The 21,421-nt window shown below is 38.5% G+C and overlaps 1 protein-coding gene across 2 annotated transcripts in view; it reads left to right on the top strand.

Moving 5' to 3' along the window:
- The window catches only part of TRHDE (thyrotropin releasing hormone degrading enzyme), a 340,833-nt gene that overhangs the window by 173,480 nt on the left and 145,932 nt on the right, over nucleotides 1-21,421 (top strand). Inside the window, exon 6 of one of the 2 annotated variants that reach the window (XM_038387779.2) lies at nucleotides 13,523-13,660. The exons of the other annotated variant lie outside the window; for it this stretch is intronic. Within the exon in view, the coding sequence (XP_038243707.1) occupies nucleotides 13,523-13,660 (138 nt within the window). The remainder of the gene's footprint in view (nucleotides 1-13,522; nucleotides 13,661-21,421) is intronic. 2 annotated transcript variants of the gene reach the window in all.

The raw sequence follows: 21,421 nt of genomic DNA, 5'->3' as shown, positions 1-21,421 counted from the left end.
ACTAACTCTTAAATAATTGTACTTGGGAACTCTTTGGGTTTATGGACATTTCTGTTTGAAGTCTGATTTCTTTATTCTGTGCCATGTTTAATTTGTTTTGGTTCATTTCTTCATTTCTGATTTATAATTGCATTATGAAAAAAAGCAAAATAAATCTATATCTGAACTGACATCTGCCTCACATAGGTAAGCTTGCTGGGTTCACCTAGCTTTGGGTGTAATAAAACTCATTCTCTCCATCTTTTTGAAGAACACATCTTGAATTACAATATAATCATTCTAATTATAAATGCAATGGAATCTGGCAGCTCCCGATGATTTTAGCAGAGGGAAATGTCATAGACTACAATGTTCATACACTGTTTTTTATCTTTGAATCATCATAGTCATTTGTGCTCCACATAATCACTTTAACAAATCCAGAATAACTTTGCTTTAGAAGTCATCTTGAATGGAGGATGTTTTTTGAGAATTCCTGTGGAGTGAATGTAATGTTCACTGTTATGCAAATGACATACAGGAGAACCAAAAGGCATGTGGGTTGAACAAAGTATGACAGTTAAATCTTGGAAATCAGAAACATGCAGTGCATGAATTAGAATTAATAACAGCAAAATGGCTGTGCCAGGAAAATATCTATCTGTCAAGTTATTTTAAATGAAAAAGGAGAGTTGACATAAAATTTTCATGAGGCTTCTGCTATCATTAGCCTTAGATACCAAAATAACCATACTGACATCTAAATAGTTAGAAAACTGGTGGCAAGATAGAACACATGAGAAGTTAAACAGTACAGCATCCTACTGTGGTGTTTTTTAAAGACTACAATGAGAATTAATAATCTGATGTTTCATTCTTTTTATAAAGGTGGTAGGACTAACAAGCAAAAGTTGGCTACAGCTATCAGATTTTGGCATTCTGGTTATTTTTTTTATCAGTGCAGAGTACACGTGCTACTAAGATTATTCTGACCTAAAAACCTAAGCAACAAATAGAAGCAATTAGCAAAAGAAAAACTACCCAAACAACTCCATTTATTCAAAAGTGAAGGAGTACACATTACAGGCTACATGAAATCAGTTGCAACACCAAGAACCTTTAGCTCTATTTCTCATAATGATGTTATTTAAATAGCCAGAGCAACAACATAGGAGGTGCATACTGCTGCATCAACAGTAATTCAGACCTGTGAAATATGCATACAAGGTTCCACTGAATATGATCACACAAGGCTTTGAGAGTGATTTGTATCAGGAAAGCCAAAAATAATACAATAAAATCTCTTCCCCAAGAATGGGGAAAGGTAGAAAATTGACCTGCTTTTGCAACCTTAACATTTTATTCTTGTAATCCTCCTGTAAGGATTCAAACCTTGGGGATTGAAGTATCAAATACTACTGCCTTCCAGTTTGTTACAGAATATGCTGTCATATCTCTTTTTGGGCTGGTCTAGGCACCAATAAAAGACTAAGGCTGGTACATTTTGCTAAGATAGCCTTAGCAATGATATGCATGAATACTGTCTGCTGCTTAGCCCTCAGTTAACATGGGAAAACAAAGAATTTTTATAGGAAATAACTTACACTTTTTTAATTTACAATGAATAGCCACTTTCTAATACAACTTGTCACCCCAGGGATTAAAAACATGGAACCAAATCAATCTTCCAGTGCTGCCATATTTCCTGTCAAATCTTATAAAGCTTTTCAATAAGAAACCTCTCTCCTACTTCTGTATATGTTTGCAAAGATACCTCAAAATGGAATGATGCCTGAGACATATTTCATCACCCTTCTATTAAAAATTTAAAAAGGGCTAAATCAGAGCTTAAATCTTATATGTCTATTGTAATACTAAATCATTGCTATGGTTCTTGCATTCAGACGTAATGTCGTCATCCCATGTATCATACATACTGATCAGATGGGCTTCAAGGCAGGATGATAAGTCTTAGCTTTAGGAGAAAAAATACATTGTTATATATCATCGGTCGTTCCCAGACCCACAGCATAAAGACTCCACCTATAAAAAAGCATGGAGGCAAGAAATCTCTCAATTAAGGTGTATATACAAGGTCTGAGTCCATTCCTTCACTTTTGCTTCCTTATACTTGACGGTATACAGCCATAGTCCTGTCCTGCTCCTTCTCTTTCCTACTCTACTACTACCTGTCCTTCTAGACCCAGGATCAAAGAGAAGACAGATGAAAGGACAGAAGAAGGAAGCAGAATTGAAGAAGGGGAAAGGATAAGAAGATCTTGCAAAAGAAAAAAGATGGGCAAAGTGTCCTTTGCTTCTTTCAGAGATCTATATGGGGATAAGCCTAAGGAGCAAGCTGCGTCACCAGTCTTTATAGGCTCTGAGATTGGATTTGTCACTCCATCATATTACAGAACTGGCTGAGTCCCCCTAGTTGATGGTCACCAGTCTGTAGTAATTGGACCCAACCTGGGGATACCACATGCTTCCAAGCCAGCTGGGTCTAAGTGGAATCCAGATGCCTTTTCTAGGTCTGTGTGCAGACCTCTTGTCTGGCCCGCTTCCTTGGAACTCTACAGGACAACTGCCCTTGCCCCTGAAACAAGTGCTTTCACATCCTAAGCCTCTCCAGCCATTTATGCATGTACCTCTCCCTCCCCAGGTCTGCCCCTACCAAGTTCCACCTTGCTATGGAGTGCTTTGTTTTATAGTTTATGTTGCAAGTTTATAGTTTATGTGGCAAGTAAAGTAAAGAAACAAGCTTTGTATATGAGTTCCTAAACCTGCAGTAACTTTTACTCTCAAAGCATAGAAGAATTATAATTCTTTAGGAAAACAACAAAACACTCTCTGCTCTCTCCCCTGAGACTTTGCTCACCCCTTTTTGTGAGTCCGTATGCCCTCTCCATGTGACAAGTGAGTAGGCTTCTCCTGTCTTCTGCATCCGTACAATCCTCCTGAAGTCTGATGATGGTCTGCCATTGAGAAAAAGGGAGCCGGGAACAGATCCTCTCCTTAAATAAGGTTTTTTTCCCCCTTTTGTTCAGGTGACCAACTGATCAGCTTTAGAACTTCCATCAGGTGGTTAGTCAGGAAGTCCCAGCCCACTTGGAGTCCAAACTGGGGAAATCACTTTCCTTCAGCCTGGCCATTCTCTATAGCAAAATCATTGTCCTAGGGGTAGACATCTGATTGGAAAATAGTCACAGTTGATGAGTCCTGTGTTACCCCCGCAGGGAGATGTCAGGCATTACAACCAGCTGCTCTTGTTCTGTCCTTGACATATCTTGGCAGTTAAAACTACATAAATGGACACAGAAATGTTCCAGTTATCACACTATTTCCCTTTCTGCCCATGGATATTGCCTTTCACATGGTTTAGAACCCATAATCCTTATAGACTGCAAGATGTATAGAAGTTTGCCTGCCTCACTGTGTCACTCTCCACCCCAATCTCCTGTTGCTCTCTGGAATCAGGCAACACAGTTCCTGTCCCCTTCTGCAGCTAGTCAGCCAGCCTACAATAGCAGACCTCTTCCTTCTCTGCTTCCACAATGACACCAGTGGCTGTAGTAAATTCGAGCCACCATGTCCTTCCTGCTGAGTGCTAAACCACTCAAGACATCTAGCAGAGTGGTGAAAGCTTTCATTTCCACATTCATAGTGGATCTGGCTTTCCATCTCCTCCTCCCATGACTGTCACTGCAGAGGCCAGTCTCCCATGCTGAAGAGTCTACCTAGAGCCTTTCTATTAATCTCCGGGAGGGGCTTCTCTTAAACTCCTGTCCTACAAGGTGATTTCTTGGTCATGCTAATGTCAAACAGGCAGGTCAGGGAGCTGAGCATCCTCATTATCAGCCCCAATACCTTTTTCTAAGGTGAATTTTAGCCTCCTGCTAGGTATTATTCCTAAGGTAAACACTGAGTTTCATATTAATTAACCCATTTTCTGCCTCTAACCCTTTCTGCCCCAAGATATTGCATTTTGAAATTTTGGTTAATCTCATTCTTGAATGTTCAGAAAGTTGAAACAATGACTTCTGTGATTTTAGGACTGTTATAAGAGGAAAACTGCCACTAACATAACTACCATCTGGGCCAGTATATGAAATTCCTAAAGACTAAATGTATTGCCATTTCATGATCAGTGAGTGGTGAGCCTCTCATATTAGAGGCAAGCAAGGCAGTACCCGCTGTATCTGACTGTATCCTGGTGGCTTCTTCTGTCATAAACTCCTACAAGTGGGGGTCAACCTACCCCTGCTGGGGGTAGTATATGTAGGTGTTTCTGTTAGCAGTATGACAGAATGACAACGGGAGAAGTACCCATCGGTAATTCTCTTTGACATAGTCCTGTCTTCTCTCATGCTACATTTCACCCCCCTCCTCTCTGAGGCAGGTTTGCCACTTCTTGAAGAGAAGGAGGCAAACGGGGACATTTATATAGGACTTTACTGACGGCTCTTTTACCTCTTTGTTTCATGGTAGGTGGAGCCATTGTGCTGTCTCTACTTGAATATCTCTGTTAGTGGGAGTAGAGGAGTATGATAAAAGGAATTACTGGCGTGTAATTTTCCCTTTTATCCATCAAAAACAAATGTCAAATGTCAAGGTAGCAGTCACTACCTTGCTTGATGCTGAGAAAGCATTTCACAGAGCCCAGAGGCCTTCTCCTGTTCCTTTATTTTATAAGACTTTGGCTACAGTGACAAATGTATTGAATGAGCCAAGGTACAGTACCTCAGTGTCACACACTGAATCATCTTCCTTCTCTGTCAGGTAGAGCACGGGGAAAAGGCAGCCCTGTCTTTCCCCCATCTGCTTACTTCCATGGTCATGTTTGCTGGGGATATTCTCTTTGTTAGAAACATTTGATTGAAGTATCAGGAGTAAAACCTCCATTTTTCATGTTGCTGGTAACCCTTTACTTTCTTTGAGGGAGCTGAAGCTATCCTTCATACTACAGTGCTTCATGCGCTAGATGATTCTGCCATTCCTGCAGTAGCTTAATGTTCTAGGAAGTCTGCAGACCAACATTTTTCTTTTAAAACACTGTGGTGAGAGACCTTACTTGAGTATAAAAATAAATACTAATGGGAAATCATTAAACTAAATGTCATAAAACTAAATTCTTAGAGCATCTTAAAGTGTACTTCTCAAGTCCTTGATAAATGATCTCAATTGCCTATCATTCTCACTGGCAGGGTTAAAAATATGAATATTGCAATTAGATTTATGCATATCTTTAATGTGCTTTGACTTAAATTGCCTGTTAAAATGTTTATCTCCCTCAATAAAATGTTCTTAGGCTTTGTTTGATTCACAAGAAAGCCCAGATAAATAATTAAAATTTTTGAAGACGTAGACTTAAGACATGGGTCTTTTTGAATTTTTATTATTATTTTGGCATTTCAGACCTGAGCTGTAGTCTGCTTGATCCTTGTAACCCAACATCGATATCATGCTGGCTCAGCAATGAGAGAGACTTGGTCTCTCCTTTTTTTTAAAAAAACCCTCCCTTTATCTCTCCTTTTTTTGGTTAATGCCTCCCAGTGCCTCTAAGAAGAAAGTCTTAAATTAATACCGCATGGAGTGTGTTTTTTTTCCCCTCAGTAACTACTCGCTGAAGTCAAGCATTGTATAATTTTCTGTTTTAACTCAACTACAAGGGAAACTTTCTATGTGAAATTATATAGAAACTCATGTATAATTGAATATCACAGGATATGGACAGGTAAATTGCAAGACATTCTGATTACATATTACTAGTCCCATTTAACCATCACAGTCCAAAAGTTTAGTTTAATTTACAGCTAGGAAAAGAAATTTCCATGAACAAATGTTCTTTTCCAATAGAGTTTATAAATGTTTTGGCAAGAAGAGTCAGTGTGAAGGATACTACTTTAAGTAGTTAAATTCTGTGCAGCTTAGAGACCAGACATAAATGGGTATACATGTTCATTCAGATGATTAAATACTGGTTTAGAGGATGTCAAGTTCTCTTCTTGCTCCATGTTGTTATCTGCTCCTTTTGAGGAAAAATATAAAATAGCCATTCTTATCAGAAGCTTTGGGTCATGTGATTTCACATCTCCTGAGTTTGGGGTTTGGGTAAACCTTTAATTTCAAAGTGAAACTCTGCTAAAACTGTTGAAGATCACATTATTTTGACATGGTAACTCCTCTCCCTGTCCTGAGTGAGGATAGGAGCTAAGTTTCCTGGCATCTTGCAACTCCTCCAGAGGAAGAAGACTCAGGCAGAGACTCCTGTCCCATTAGATCCTTTCTCTTTGAACCTGACTGCCCACTTCACCTAAAACCGTATTCCAGATGGTAAGTCCAGTTGCCACATAAATAGCTCTATATTTGGTTGCATGCATGTTGACAAATGCTTTATTTGTTTTGTTTTGACATTTCAGCTGTCTGCTCTGATCAATATGGCTATGGTTTTAAAATTGCATACAACATAAAAGCAGATTTTAAAGGAACAAAATCTTGCAAGGATTGTTCCAGACCCACAAAATGGGCTTGATTCACCCAAGACCCATGCTCCTTAGACCTCACCACTTTCAGAACGGAAAAGCATAGTTTCTGGAAGTTCAAAATCCAGCACAGCTATGACACCTGGAAAGTGTTCTGATTCAGTGTAATGTTTGGCAATCATTGGTGGGGCTCTGCTGGAACACCAGCCACAGTTTAAAGCTGCTCTCACAAAGTTGAAATGTTGCCTATGGTCCCCTGAACTGGATATGAACTCTTCCTGTGGAGGAGCAGCCTGTACTGGCCTTGGAGGATGAATTTAGTACATAGACCCAGCATCACCAGGATAAATCAAGCCTAATGTTTTAAACGCTGATGGAACTAATACAGGAACAAATATGTGTTCATCCATTTTCCGACTGTATCTGTTGCTATGGAGGCAGCTACAAGGAGATAACAAGACTCAGAGTGGAAGATTTTGAGAGGCTTGAACTGGTCATCTTTTTAACCAGTATTTTAAGTGAAATAAGTAAATGTAGGGAAGTGTTTTTTGTTGTAAAACTCCCCATTTTATTTAACCCTTCCCCCCCTTATTCTTTGGATATTCATTGGAGCAAAACTGATTTAATATATAAGTAAATCACATCTATCCTTGAGATGTAGAAAGATGAGGAGAAGCAATAATTACAATGGATGGGGAAGTCACAAATCCTGAAAATACTCCAATTTAGCAGCAGAAACCTGTGAATACATTACCCTAGTGCTTGGCTACCTGCACTGGCTCTCATTTGAGTGAACAGTACATTTCAAATTCTCTATTCTGATACTAAGAGCCAACCATGGGTTTGAATTTAGTTAAATGAGAGACAGTGTTTCCCTCCTCAATGGTGAACTCCAACAGCAGCAACATTTCTCTGGGACAATGGAACTATCAACCACTGGGAAAGTCTCCTGAGTGCAGGAAATAGATAGAACTCTCATGGGAGCTGGAGCAAGAATATGGAAGAATAAGAGACGAGTACGAACATGGACCGCTCAAAACTTTTAGAATTAATAAATGCAGAACTTGACTTAGCTTTCCCTCAACAAATTCCATAAATGGATGCTTTCACACACATACACATACCACTTTCACACACACAATTAAAAAAAAAGCCAATCAAGCCATTTTCCTTATAGTTGGTGAAGGAAGAGAGATTTTTACTTTTATTTTTAAACACTTGGGAGTCGCTCACCCACTGTGGTGGTGGGTGGTGTTGATTAAAAGTATATAGACAGAGAGATGTTAGTTTTGCCTCTTGTGTTAAATATGCCCAGTGGATCTTCATTGTATACTTATTTTATGCATCCTTGGGATACTCCAGAGACTGTATCCCTCTAAAGTCCATTTTCATCTAGAAACATGTTGTATTATCTCTTGCAAACACTTCTTTTGACAGGCACCAGAGATCACACAAATCCCCTCCATACTCCTGATGGCTAGAAAACATTAGGTATTCTGGAGAAGATACTGCTGACTAGTTTGACAGGAAAATCATGTAGAGGTTTGGACACCCATTTTAAACATTATTCATATAAGTCCCTTAATCTGTAAACCATTTGAATGCCTGTTCCAGAAGAAAGGCAGTGCTTTGAATGCTTAGCCCTTTGATCTCATATGTATAATAATTATCAGTTATGGGTCTTATTGCCTATTCCTATTATTTCTTTTGTTCAATTGTTGGATGTATTCCAGTGGGTTTTTAAAATTCTTTCTCCTCTATTTCATATTAATTTTTGGAAATTATTTTTATGTGACAATCTCAAGTATTGTTTTATTGTCATGCTAACTAACTTATTCCATTGCATTGTGTCTCAATAGGGGGAAAGCAGCCCTCCTTCATTACATCATCCTTATCCTTTATACACAGGACTTTGATTCAGCTGTTATTCAGTTCTCAGAGGAGTACCCCTTTACATAAGGAACATAAAGAACATAAGAATGGCCATACTGGATCAGCCCTAAGGTCCATAGTCCAGTATCCTGTCTTCCAATAGCGGCCAATGCCAGTTACTTCAGAGGGAATGAACAGAACAGGTAATCATCAAGTGATCCACCTCTGTCGCCCATTCCCAGCTTCTGGTAAACAGAGGTTAGGAACACCATCACCGCCCATCCTGGCTAATAGCTATTAACGGACTTATCCTCCATGAACTTATCTAGTACTTTTCTGAATCCTGTTATAGCCTTGGCCTTCGCAACATCCTCTGGCCACAGGTTGACTGTGCGTTGTGTGAAGAAATACTTCCTTTTGTTTGTTTTAAACCTACTGCCTATTAATTTCATTGGGTGACACCTAGTTCTTGTGTTATGTGAAGGAGTAAATAACACTTCCTTATTTACTTTCGCCACGAGTCATGATTTTATAGACCTCTATAATACCCCCCCCAATCATCTCTTTTCCAAGCTGGAAAGTCCCAATCATATTAATCTCTCCTCACATGGAAGCTGTTCCATACCCCTAATCATTTTGTTGCTCTTTTCTGTGTCTTTTCCAATTCTAATATATCCTTTTTGAGATGAGGTGACCAGATCTGCATACAGTATTCAAGATGTGGTCGTACCAAGGGATTTATGTAGAGGCAATATATTTTCTGTCTTATTATCTATCTCATTCCTAATGATTCCCAACATTCTGTTAACTTTTTGACAGCTGCTGCAGCCCTTTCTGTTCAAGGAATATTATTTCACATTTTCTTAATGTTTAAGATGTAGCATCTTATACATGAAGCAGACTACTAAAAGGCAATTGCTATTACAGTCCAAAGCCTATATTAGAAATCCAAGTGAATGGCAAAATTTCACAGAACAGAAATACTCTGGAGAAGTATCTTTATAGGCAGATAATGTGCAGACCATACTATCCACGAGGTTCATTTCATTCACAGTCAGGCTGCTGGCACTCCCAGAAGCAGAGTCTAAACTCTGCCAACAATTCATTTTGCAGACTGTGCATTTGCAAAAATGGGCATGGTCATCAAGGAAAGAAGAGCACAGAGCTCAGGGGAAAGCAGGCGAGAATAAGCTCGAAGAAGTAGAATTTGGAGGAACTATTTATTTGGAGGAACAGAATTAAAAGGAACTATTTCGTGAAGATACATGCGCTTAGATGATACGATGATGGATGTCAATGTAAGAATCTGAATAGACCTTGAAAATAAATGAGTTGATTTAACTGAAATTAAAATCAAAGCCGCTGGCACATTCATCTTCTTAACTGCATCTTTTTTTTCCATCGGACCCCTGCTTCCTCAGAACATGACTGGATGCTGGTGCAGGAGCTGGTGAAGAAAGAGAGGGATGCAGTAGGAGGTTGCTGAAGCAATGCAGTCAGTGCTCCATTTATTTCTTCACAAGCAGAGAGTGCCTGGGCTTCCAGACTCTTGCCATCCACCGTTCAAGCAGAGTTGGACTTTGCATCCTGTTCCTCTCAAAGCAGACAGGAAAGGGGGTGAGGAGGACCATCAGGTTTGGATCGGCCGAGACCGTGCATTTGTGGTGACGGAAGAAGGAATCAAGAATCACTTACTTGGTTTTTGTCTGGCTTTGAAGAAAAGTGTAGAATACAGTGGTAGTACTCCACTTATTTCAGTGACCTTCTGCTGTCCTGGTACTGATCTTGTAGAGTTCTAACCCTCTTCCAGGTTTCTGTATTGTCTGCTGTCACCGCTGTTCTACCAGGCAGCCCTGTCCTCATGTAGGGTAACTAACACTTTCCATGCATAGCTCCAGTTGCCTTTGCAGCATATTCGCACGGAGTCGTGCTACAAATAGAGACTAGGTAATGTGAGGAAAACTCTGCATTCTTGGCAGTATGCAGAATTCGGCTTTCTTTTTCTGTACAGGGTTCACAGGCAATGAGAAATTGAGTGCAGTATTTTTTATCCCAGTTGAACGTTCTCAGAAGAGAGTAATCTTAAACTATATTTTGTAATTGTTTCAAGTTAAGCCATAGCCCCCTCACCCACCACATTCACAGCTCACTGACCTTATAACACGTTGATTTTCTGCTTGGTTCTCTACAGTGCCTGTTAGCTGCTTCCATGGTTCTATAGATGTCATGTTGAAACAGACCAATACTATCTTATTTGACACCCTGCAGAGGAAAGGAAAGTCCCTTTTTCTCCAAAATTTAGTATTAATGATTTTGGTGCATTCAAGGTTACTCACAGCTAGGTACAACACTAATATAACTTTATCTAATAGGGGCTATAGTATTTAAGTAAAATGGTAATTAAGCTGATTCCAGTTCATACCATGTGTTCCATTTCAGTTTCCTGTTGCCTCCTCAGTCTGCATGCCCACTTGCCAACCCTAAAATATATTGTGTATTTGTTTTTCTGTTTGGTACAAGAAGAATATCAAGAGTCCTAATGTAACTGAAAAGCCCTCTTAAAGCTCATTAAGATGCAGGCTAACATGTCTGAAAGCATGTTAAATGTCTGGCTTTTATCCCTGTTTGAGCCTAGGTTGTAACACGGCCAACTAACATGCCTCAGCAATGTTAGTCTGCTTTAATTCTGACTGTCAGGATTCAAAACAACACTTTTTTGGCTTATCAAGATGCGAGCTAAGAAACAAACAAACATAACATTTCCTTTTTACACCTTTTCTTCATCTTGTTATAACATCACCTTAAAATTTCCTAGATTGCTATCTGCTTATCTACTTGATTCAAGGTTGTTATAAGTTAATCATTTGACTGACACCCCATTGTCACTTCTTAATGAATCCATACCAATTTATGGAGGAGATGGTATGATGGGATAACATGATTTTGGTAATTAATTGATCTTTAAATATTCATGGTAAATAGGCCTAATGGCCTGTGATGGGATATTAGATGGGTGGGATCTGAGTTACCCAGGAAAGAATTTTCTGTAGTATCTGGCTGGTGAATCTTGCCCATATGCTCAGGGTTTAGCTGATCGCCATATTTGGGGTCGGGAAGGAATTTTCCTCCAGGGCAGATTGGAAGAGGCCCAGGAGGTTTTTCGCCTTCCTCTGTAGCATGAGGCATGGGACACTTGCTGGAGGATTCTCTACTCCTTGAAGTCTTTAAACCATGATTTGAGGACTTCAATAGCTCAGACATAGGTGAGGTTTTTCGCAGGAGTGGTGGGTGAGATTCTGTGGCCTGTATTGTGCAGAGGTCAGACTAGATGATCATAATGGTCCCTTCTGACCTTAGTATCTATGAATCTATGAATCTATAAAAAATTTTTTCATGTTTAAAACCCTCCTGCACAAATCTTTGGTAATCATGATTTCCAAACTGAACTTTGAAATGTGTTCAATCTGCATAAACTAAAAAATCCGCTGTTGAGCAAACAGGCAGGGAATCCAGTATTTCCTGAAAGTGAGCTGGGTGTGACCAAGAGTTTCATGATCCCTGCACTTTAACAGTTTTCTCCTGAATTTGACTGAATTTCATTCCTACTCGCCCTTCTGAGATGGTGTTGAGTTTGGCTGTTTATAAAGGGACCAGCAGCTAACTGTTTATGACTCTAGAAATTTTAAAATGAAAGATAATGTGAACCAGATATTACATTTCCTTTCATAAACTCTACCTAATATGGCTATCTGAAACACTAAGTATGTATTGAGTAATTGGTTTTCTTGCATCCCATGTTTTTAATTACTTGAATATATAATCAGCTCAAGGTACATTTCTTGTACCTTGATGAATTTTAACATAAAGGTTTATTTCCAGATGGATCAGCATTGGAACAGCATTTCAGCTGTCTTATAATTTAAATTAACACACTGGTACCAAAACTTTTCTATACATTAAAATAAGCTCAGAATACATTATGTAATCATGTGGTTATTTTATATGTGTATATAAAAGTGACTCTTTAAAAATGCCAACCTCCCAGGAGATCCCTAAGATTATGCCACTAAGTCAACATCAGTTCAACAACTTTTGTAATGGAGATAAACGTTTAAATATATCATTTCAGAAAAAAAATTAAACTTTAATTAACAAGAATTTTTAAATCACCTTTCTCATTTATAGCTGGCTTGAAAACCTGAGCAGATGGAGCTGCTTCTTTTGCTGACAAGAGGTTGTGGAGAGAGGCATCAACACTAATATAACTTTAAGGGCATTAAATTCCTCAGTTGAAGAAAGTGTCCCCAGCTGAACCATGAAAGAGAGTGCTCACAGTCCACGTGTACTTCTACATGGGCATTTAGTAAACTTTACTGCCAGTTTAAATCTGCAGTGGTTTTGACATATATTTAGAATATATATTTATGATGGAGATGAAAACAAATTCATACACTGGACATTAATTGGATGATCATCTATCATTGACTTGCTTTCTAACCTTAAGCAAGTCATTTAAATTTTTTGTGCCAGTTTCCCTGCTTGTAAAACTGGGCTAATAATACTTCTTGTCTCCATAAAGATGTTGTGAGGATTAATTAAGTGAAGTCTGTAGAGCACTTGGAGCTTTATAGATTAAATGTATGGTGTGCTGTGTGAACTTGAACAAGTCACTTCACCTCTCTATGCCTCAAGTTCTTCATCTGTAAAGCAGTTATAATTATTTTTACCCACCTTTGTGAAGCATTTTGAGGTCTATGGATAAGAAGAACTCTGCAAGTGTTAAGTCTTAATATCCATTTACTTTTATGATTGAAAACTTCTTTTTTACTCCAATAACTTTACTGTAAGTAGAATATCACTTTTGTCTGAATTGGAATTTACACTTTTATATGCTTTTAAAATAACTTAATAGTCTTCATTTTAATTTCAGTCAAATAGACTTTCACCGCAACCAAAATCACAAATCAATGGGTTCCACACTACACACAATTAAAACTGATTCCAATTGGTTTTAATTCAGGAATTAGTAGGGGGTACTATGAATAACAACCAGACCATACGAACTTACTTTAGCAGGTCCTAGTAAGGAAGGTTAGCTGAGCCTGTGAGTCTCTGATTGATTTTAATCATTTCCATATAATCATAAATGTACAGCTGTCCATGATATTATTGCATGTACTGTATTTCAGGAAAAGCAGAGATTTCTGACAGATGTCCTACATGAAGTAATGCTGCTCGACGGCTTGGCCAGTTCACATCCAGTTTCACAGGAGGTGCAGCGAGCCACAGACATTGACAGGGTGTTTGACTGGATCGCCTATAAAAAGGTGGGAATAGTGGATATTTCAGAAGTAGTGTTAGGAGAACACGTTACATTTGTAAATGTTACATTATGCACTCTTGGAAAAAGACATACACCACAGAAATCACTAGATAGGAAACCAAAAATAGTGTGGGATATTTTTGGGATTACAGGTTCAACACCTTCATTGTTAGCAAATTATATAAATAAAGTGTGAGGCTTTCAGAGTTCTGCAATATAAAACCATTATTATATATATTATTTAGATTGTTGCAGAGTCCAAATTGTGCTAGGCATTTTAAAAGTGCAGAGAGAGGCTCAGTCCCTGCCCTGATGAGAATCTAGAAAAAACTCTTAAGGTGTCTCCAATTCCCATTGAAATAAAGTGGGATGGTTTCATTATTTTACTTTGCATTTTTTGAGTTAAACAAATCTCAGTGTGAAAGGTTGCCATTGAGAAGAAGGAAACTGGCTTGTATGGAATGATGAGAAAATATGTATTGAAATCAGGGACTGTCTTTATGTTTGGGAAGGAGATAGAAGGTTCTGTATGCCAGAAATGGCATTCAGTTGGCACTTTGAGCATTGGAAATAGAATTGGCACAGTAGCCCAGATCATCTGCCTTGGGAGCTCCTGTAAACAGGCTTTACTCAGGGATGCTCTCTGAGGAGTGAAATCTTCCCTTTCCCTAGACTCTGGAGCCAATCCATAGCTGCTATTACAGCCTCAGCTGTACAGTACAGTAACCTCTGTGTCATTTGCACACCACCTGCGTATGAGGAGTTTGGGCTAGTGGACTTGTGTAGTTCTGGATCTATTTGTCATAGCCCTCTCCCTCCAGTGCCCTGCCACTGCTCACAGAACAATCCTAAGTGCTTCTGAGGACAGAGCCCTGCAGAGAGCAGGTCTGCAGCAAGCAAGGGTTAATGTGCTATCGGTATCCTGATCTATTTTCTGCAACTGAACCAAGCCACTGCCTTTTGAGTTGTACCTGGGGCATGATCATCCCTTGTATCTGAATATTGGAATAGAACATTTCAGGGCTATCACCTTTGTGGTTTTATAGTATGATTTTTACTGTACTTTTAAGAGGCTTAAAATGCCTCTTAAAAATAATTTAATGCAACACAAAGCAACTGGGAAAATTTGCCCTCAGTTACATAGACACGGTTTCTGTTGACTTCAGTGGGGGGTTGTCCCAAAGATTTAAGGACTGATTTTTTCTCTGAATATCTTTAATATAACAGTAAACAATTTATACGTCACTGATTCTCCTATAGCTCATTAAAAAACTTTGACAAAGTTCAAATCCTGTTTCCGTATCTTGATAACAAATGATGTTTTTTTCCTAGTGATATTAGATGAGGTACATAAAACAAAAACAGTTTTAATTAAAAAAAATCAGATAAGCTCTTTAGTTTAGGTATGAATTACTGAAGATATGTAACAAATCCATTTAGTTTATATCTCTAATCCATTTCCAATCCCACATCAAATGAAGGTAGAGACTTACAACCATGAAATAATAAAGTACCAAGTGGAAATAACACTTCCAAGGATTTGTAAATAAAATAAAAAAGTCTTTTTCATCCAATCTCCAAATTCTATGTATTAAGTAGCCATATAGAGGAATTATATTTTTGTAGTGTACCATCAGATCAATTAATACAGAAACTATATTGTTTTGAATAAATCACATAGTTATCAGTTCATGTAATTCATTTACATGTTACAATTTAATAGGTGCTTTACAGAACATTTTCATGGAAAATATGATCTTAAGACGAATTGTAAAGAATGTGGGTTTTGCAGCCAGTTCATATTGTGGTCAAATGCTCTTCTTTGGAGCAATAGGAGAGGAACCTTCTACTGGAGATTCAACCAAGGAAGTCACCTCACTGATGCACTCATTTTCTATAGCCCCCTTTCCCTCTGCATCACTAGATGCATGACATCAGACTCGGACTGCACAGCACCAGTATGGCCCTATGCCTCCTGCTGAGCAGCCAAAGTATCCTGTATTCCAGGGTGTTTTCATATCATCTTGCACTCATACTGTTCTAAGCAAGGAGGAACCACACTCTTTCAGCCATTAGCTACTCCCACTCAGCAGAAAGTTCTGGCCTCATTTTGGTTCTCTGCCTTCAACTGCCTTATAGGGTGGAGGATCTTGAGTGTGTAGGACCTAATGGATGAAAAAGAGATATCTATAATAGGACATAATACACAAAAATCAAATAGTCAGGGTAATATTTTCAAAAGTGCTGAAGTGACTCAGAAGCCTAAGTATCCTTTTCAGAGGTGACTTAGGTGCCTGTGTTGCTTTTGAAAATTACCATTGATGAATTAGACCATAACAGCTAGCACCTTGCAGCATTGCTGAAGTATTCGTTTCATTTAAATGATCTTCCCACCATGTGTTTTCTAATGATGACTCAACCTCAAAAGGTCCTAAGGGTCATCTCAGATCTGCATCCAAAATATCTGTTATTTTTGTCCAGGATAATAGTTAAGTTAATATAATACTTAGCACTTATATTTTCATCATAAAAGCACTTTACAAACATTAAGTAATTTTCATTTGCATTGAAATGACACATTGAGACACATCAGTAAATTATTAGTTATTTTGTGCAGATCCAGCATCATAGGATCATAGTGCTTTTTTAGGGTATTAGAACATATTCCATATATTGTACAGAGATCATCACATTCTAAAGGTTCCTTTTTTAACTGTAACAGTTGCAAAGGCCAGTGGATCTGCCAGCCTCTCAGCTGAGTTTCTCAAGTGGTTTTCCAGATGTCCCAGAATCCTAGTTGTCCCCAAGTGTTTCATACAGGGCTTGCTCCTGCAAGCTGCTGTGCACTCTGACCCAGCAAAGCACTTTAAGCATGTGAGTAGTGACATCAGGTGGATTATGCTTTTTTCAGTGTAAGTGTTTGAATACAGAAGTTAAATGCAGAAAGTGCATGGTCATTTCTCCCATTGATCATGCAGACAATACTAGGCAATATAGCTCTTCCAGCTTTCAATTAAATATATTGCCTGGGAACGAAACACAAGTTTAACTGCTTCTTTGGATTGGTCTCAGAGAAGCCCTGTTTTGGGTGTGGAGGACTAAAAAAACAAAAGAATACATAGCCCTATATTTCAGATATAATCAACCCCTAATTAATGCAAGCCAGGAAGAAACGTCCCCTCCGGACAAATTATTCCATAACTGCCCACTTCGGGATTTCTTGCACTTTCCTCATAAGCATCTGTTTACTATTAGAGGCAGGATAATAAACTGGATGTGGCAATTTTTATGTCCCTGTGTTCCTTATTCTTCCCATATATCTTTGTAGCATTCTGTGCAAATACTGTTCACCAGTTTAACTAGCGAGGAGACAGAATAACATGCCTCTTAGAAGAAAAGGCAGCATTTTCATTTCCATCTATCTCTCTACTGTCTGTCAATATAAATATTCTGATAAATTATATGTCAAAAGGATTCTTAGATTGTAAATCTGGAGGAAAATGTACCCTACTCACTACTCTCATTGCTGCTGCTCATCTTTTATTTTTGCCCATTGTGCCTTGTCCATGGCTTTTAGAAGGTACTTTGAGATAATACAATCAAATGCCTTCTGGTCCTGCTTGCAAAATGAGGCACTGGATAATTCTGATGTGTACCGGGAAGGGATACTGTGACTATTATTTCCTTTGTGGCTATTTTGCCACTTGCCATTTTTTAATTTAATGCCTCATCCCAAAGTTCTTTGGGATTCTTTCCATTGACTTCAGTGGGATTTGGATTGGGCTCTCAAAGAGAAAAAAACAGGACTTTACTGACATTTAAAAAAAACCCCTCTCTCCTTTTTACTGGCTCATTGCTACACAAAAGTATCTTTTCTGTATGATGGGGATTTTTTAAAGCAATTTCTTGGGTTTTTAAAATTTCCACTTTGTGTTCCCTGCGGCCTCTGGTTAGCCTTGTGGATTTCCCCCTTTCTTCTCTTCACAGTCTTTTTCTCAGAAACAAAATGACAAAACTTGCTCATATCTAATTTTTCTTTAATAAAAAGACAACCAGTAAATGTCTTTGTCTTTATTATTACTATTGTATAGATGAGTTACAATTAAAACTGTCCAGCTCTCTCTAACACTGTCTTGACAAAGAGCTATCATCTGCAACTTTAAGGGCTGCCCGTCCTTCTCTCTTTTCTTTATGCATCTTAGAGCTAAACATTAAAATTATGCTATTTAAATGCCTTGAAGCTGAATATATTCTTCATTTCCACTTTTTTGTCCTCTATGGTTGCACATGCGAAGAACATTAAGCTCTGAAGACATTTATTTACTTAAGCCCAGAAGCAGTGTGAAACAAATACTGCAGTGCTATGAAATACAGTGTTTCCACTTGAAGTAGTGATGATGATGTTTGAATATTTCAAAAGCATTGTGCTAGTGATTCTTAAAATGTGTGTGTCCCCGCCCACTAGAGCCATAAGTACCTATGTAGAGGAACAAAAAGTCATAATGTTTTATTCATAAGTAATATTAACAGAAAAATTCATTCAGCCTTCTTGTAAAGCTCTCGTGTCACAACAGAGAATGGCTCTCTCTCCCTCATACTGGTGGAAGAAAGGTATCCTCCCCAAAATCTCAGAACTTGTGATTACAGAACACCATAGGAAATATAGTTTGCTGAACACTAGAGAGGGTTTGAGGGATTTTTACATGAAAGCAGAAAGAGTGGTGGCATTTCTGCACCAGAAATACCTTTCAGCAGGAAATGTAGCTCCGGATTGCTGCAGCAACAGAGAGAGAGAGAGAGCACAGTGAGAATAGCATGAGGGACAACTAGCCATAATAAAAGGGTAAAACAAGACAGCTGCAGCACAGAGCGAGCAGCCAGAACCAGGACAGTCTGAGACAGATGCATCCAAAACAGAGTTGCCAAAACTAAGAGCTCTTAGTCTTAGAGCAAGAAAATCTAGAACTAAGTATGTCCCAAGAAGAGTAATGATTCTGACAGCAGACAGAGCAGTGGAGATAGAGACTGGATACAACAGTGTCATTATATACATATATTATAAAAGCTATTTAGGTACGTGACAATCTAGAGGCAGCTAAAACAAGAAGGAGGATATCTAAGAAAGGGTATAATAATCCAGTGTTAATCCATGTTGACTCCATTGACTCTATTACCACTTACTTTATTTTTTCTAAACCCTTGTACATATCATTTACTCTAAAGTTTGACTCCCGTGGCACTTTTTAAAAGCACAATGCATTTTTTTCTACTGCAGATTAGTAAAAGGAAGGAGCATTTGGTAAGCAGAGGAAATATTACAGACAGTAATGAAAAGGCAACCCCCCCAAAATATAAATTACTATATTGGGAATTAAGTGTAGCAAAACTTTTGCTCAAAGGAAGATGCTCAGCTGCATAGTGTAATGTGTGTGGATGTTCTGGCATAAGAGAATGTAAAGCAATTGAACATATTGAATCCTTACCAATTAAGTATGACTCTTTTGGAAAAATTCCCAGGCAATATATTTAATTGAAAGCTGGAAGAGCTATATTGCCTAGTATTGTCTGCATGATCAATGGGAGAAATGACCATGCATTTTCTGCATTTAACTTCTGTATTCAAACACTTACACTGAAAAAAATATTGATTATGCCAGCCACCTAAGTAGTGGTTGCTATCATATTTGGACCAAAAGCTGCAAATCAACGTATAATCTTCACTTAACATCATGGTTGCCATATGCATCTATGATATGGTTACTTACACGTGAAAACAATTTATTAACAATTTAAACAGATAATAATAATGATGTAAAGCAAAACAGGCTTTATTTGGGTTATTCAGCTAGAAGAGTCAATAAAAGAATAAGATGCTGCCCAGCTATTTTAAATTACTTATCATACAGGCCAGATGCTTTTGCAATCCAGTCTCTTTCAGTAGTCTAAGTGGATAGCTTTTTGTTCTTCTGGATTTATTTATCTGTGATGTCAGCTGTGAATGACACTAAATTCTTTATACATTTTTTTATGATGGTGTGTGTTATGTGATTAGACAGCACACTAGGTCAGTGCTCAGACTACAGACTGTTTCTTCTAAAGCCATTTGTTCGTAATCCATTGTACAGAGAAAATAACTTTTAGTGGGAACAATTTCATTCCACAGAAGAAAAGTCCTAGATGAAGCAGTTTGCATTACGAATGCCATCTACACTCAAACAGTTAGTCCCAGATACAGCAAAGCATTTTCTTTCCAACTCAGAAAGGTACTTAAGCATGCTCCTAACTTTAAGTACGTGAGTTATCTGACTGGAGCCAATGGACACATACTTAAAATGAGGTATATACTCAAGTTCTTTGCTTAATGGAGGCACCTACTTAATTTTAAGCACATACTTAAGTCTATCTGAGTTCAGTAAGTACTTATGCAAATGCTTAAGTGCTTTCTTGAATAGGAACTAACTTATCCCAACCAGTAATATATATATACCTGGTGCTTTAAAGGACCTAATTATCCAAAGCTGAGGAAAATTATGAGTGAAATTGAGTGGGAGGAAAATTTTAGACAGAAAAATGTGAATAAAAGTTGAGAGTTCTTTAAGAAGAGTTTATTTGATAGCCAAAAGGCCAGGATTCCACAATCCAAAGAGAAGACAATTTTGGCTAAAAGCCCATTCTGGCTCAGTGTTGAAGGGAAGGCAATAATTAGAAATTACAAAAGCAACATGTAAATGGAAAAAAGAAAAATATATAGCCATCAGTATAAATGAAAAATTATAAAGTGTGGACATTGATAAGGGAAGCTAAAGAAATCAGAGAAAAATCAATGGCTGTCAGGGCTAAGGACAATAAGAAAGAGAGTTTTTTAAAGTATATTAGAAATAAAAGAAATTCTAGCAATGATGTAGACCCATTTCTGGATGGAGATCGTAAAATTGTTAATGATGCAGAAAAGGCAGAAGTGTTCAATAATATATCTGTTCTGTATTTGGAAAGAAGCAGGATGTTGAACTTATATCAAATGAGGATTGTGAAGTACTTTTCAGTCCATTAGTTCCGAAGGAGGATGTTAGTCAACATCCATTTGGTATATATATTTTAAAATCAGCAGGCTTGGGTAGCTTGCACTCAGAGACATAAAGACGCTGGTTGAGGGCATTTCTGTCATTCTGATGATCATTTTTAATAAGTCTTGGAATACAGAGAAAATTCCAGAAGACAAGAAGAGTACTAATGCTGTGCCAGTACGGTAGAACCTCAAAGAAATGAACAGCAGAGTTACGGACTTACTGGTGAACTCGACACCCTGTGAAACCAGTAATCATCAATCAGGCGGCAGCAGCAGTGACAAAACAAAACAAAACAAAACAAAAAAACAGCAAATACTATAGCGCGTCAGGGCTTTACCCCTCAGGCTCATGGTTCAGCCATGGGGGTTTGAGGCTGCATCTGCAAGGGGGTATCATGGCTCTGGGTGAGGGGTGTGTGCTGGGGGCTTTTGACCCTCGGGAGCACCAGGGCTCAGGACTTTAGACTGGAGGGAGTGTTGGAGCTCAGGGCTTCAGCCCCACAGCTCTGTTCCTGGCTTCAACCCCACGTGGAGTACCAGGGCTCAGGGCTTTAGCTATGAGGAGAGCGCTGGGTCTCCCTCCAGGTCTAAAGCCCCAAGCCCTGGTGCTTCCAGGGGACAGAAGCCCTGAGATCACCGCCAGGAACCCTGGTGGCCCCTAAGGTCAGAAGCTCTGACGCCCTCCCCCTCCAGAGCCCT

Source organism: Dermochelys coriacea, chromosome 1 (genome assembly GCF_009764565.3).
Source record: "Dermochelys coriacea isolate rDerCor1 chromosome 1, rDerCor1.pri.v4, whole genome shotgun sequence".
Taxonomy (NCBI): Eukaryota; Metazoa; Chordata; order Testudines; family Dermochelyidae; genus Dermochelys; species Dermochelys coriacea.
This window is presented reverse-complemented; position numbering and strand designations above follow the sequence as displayed.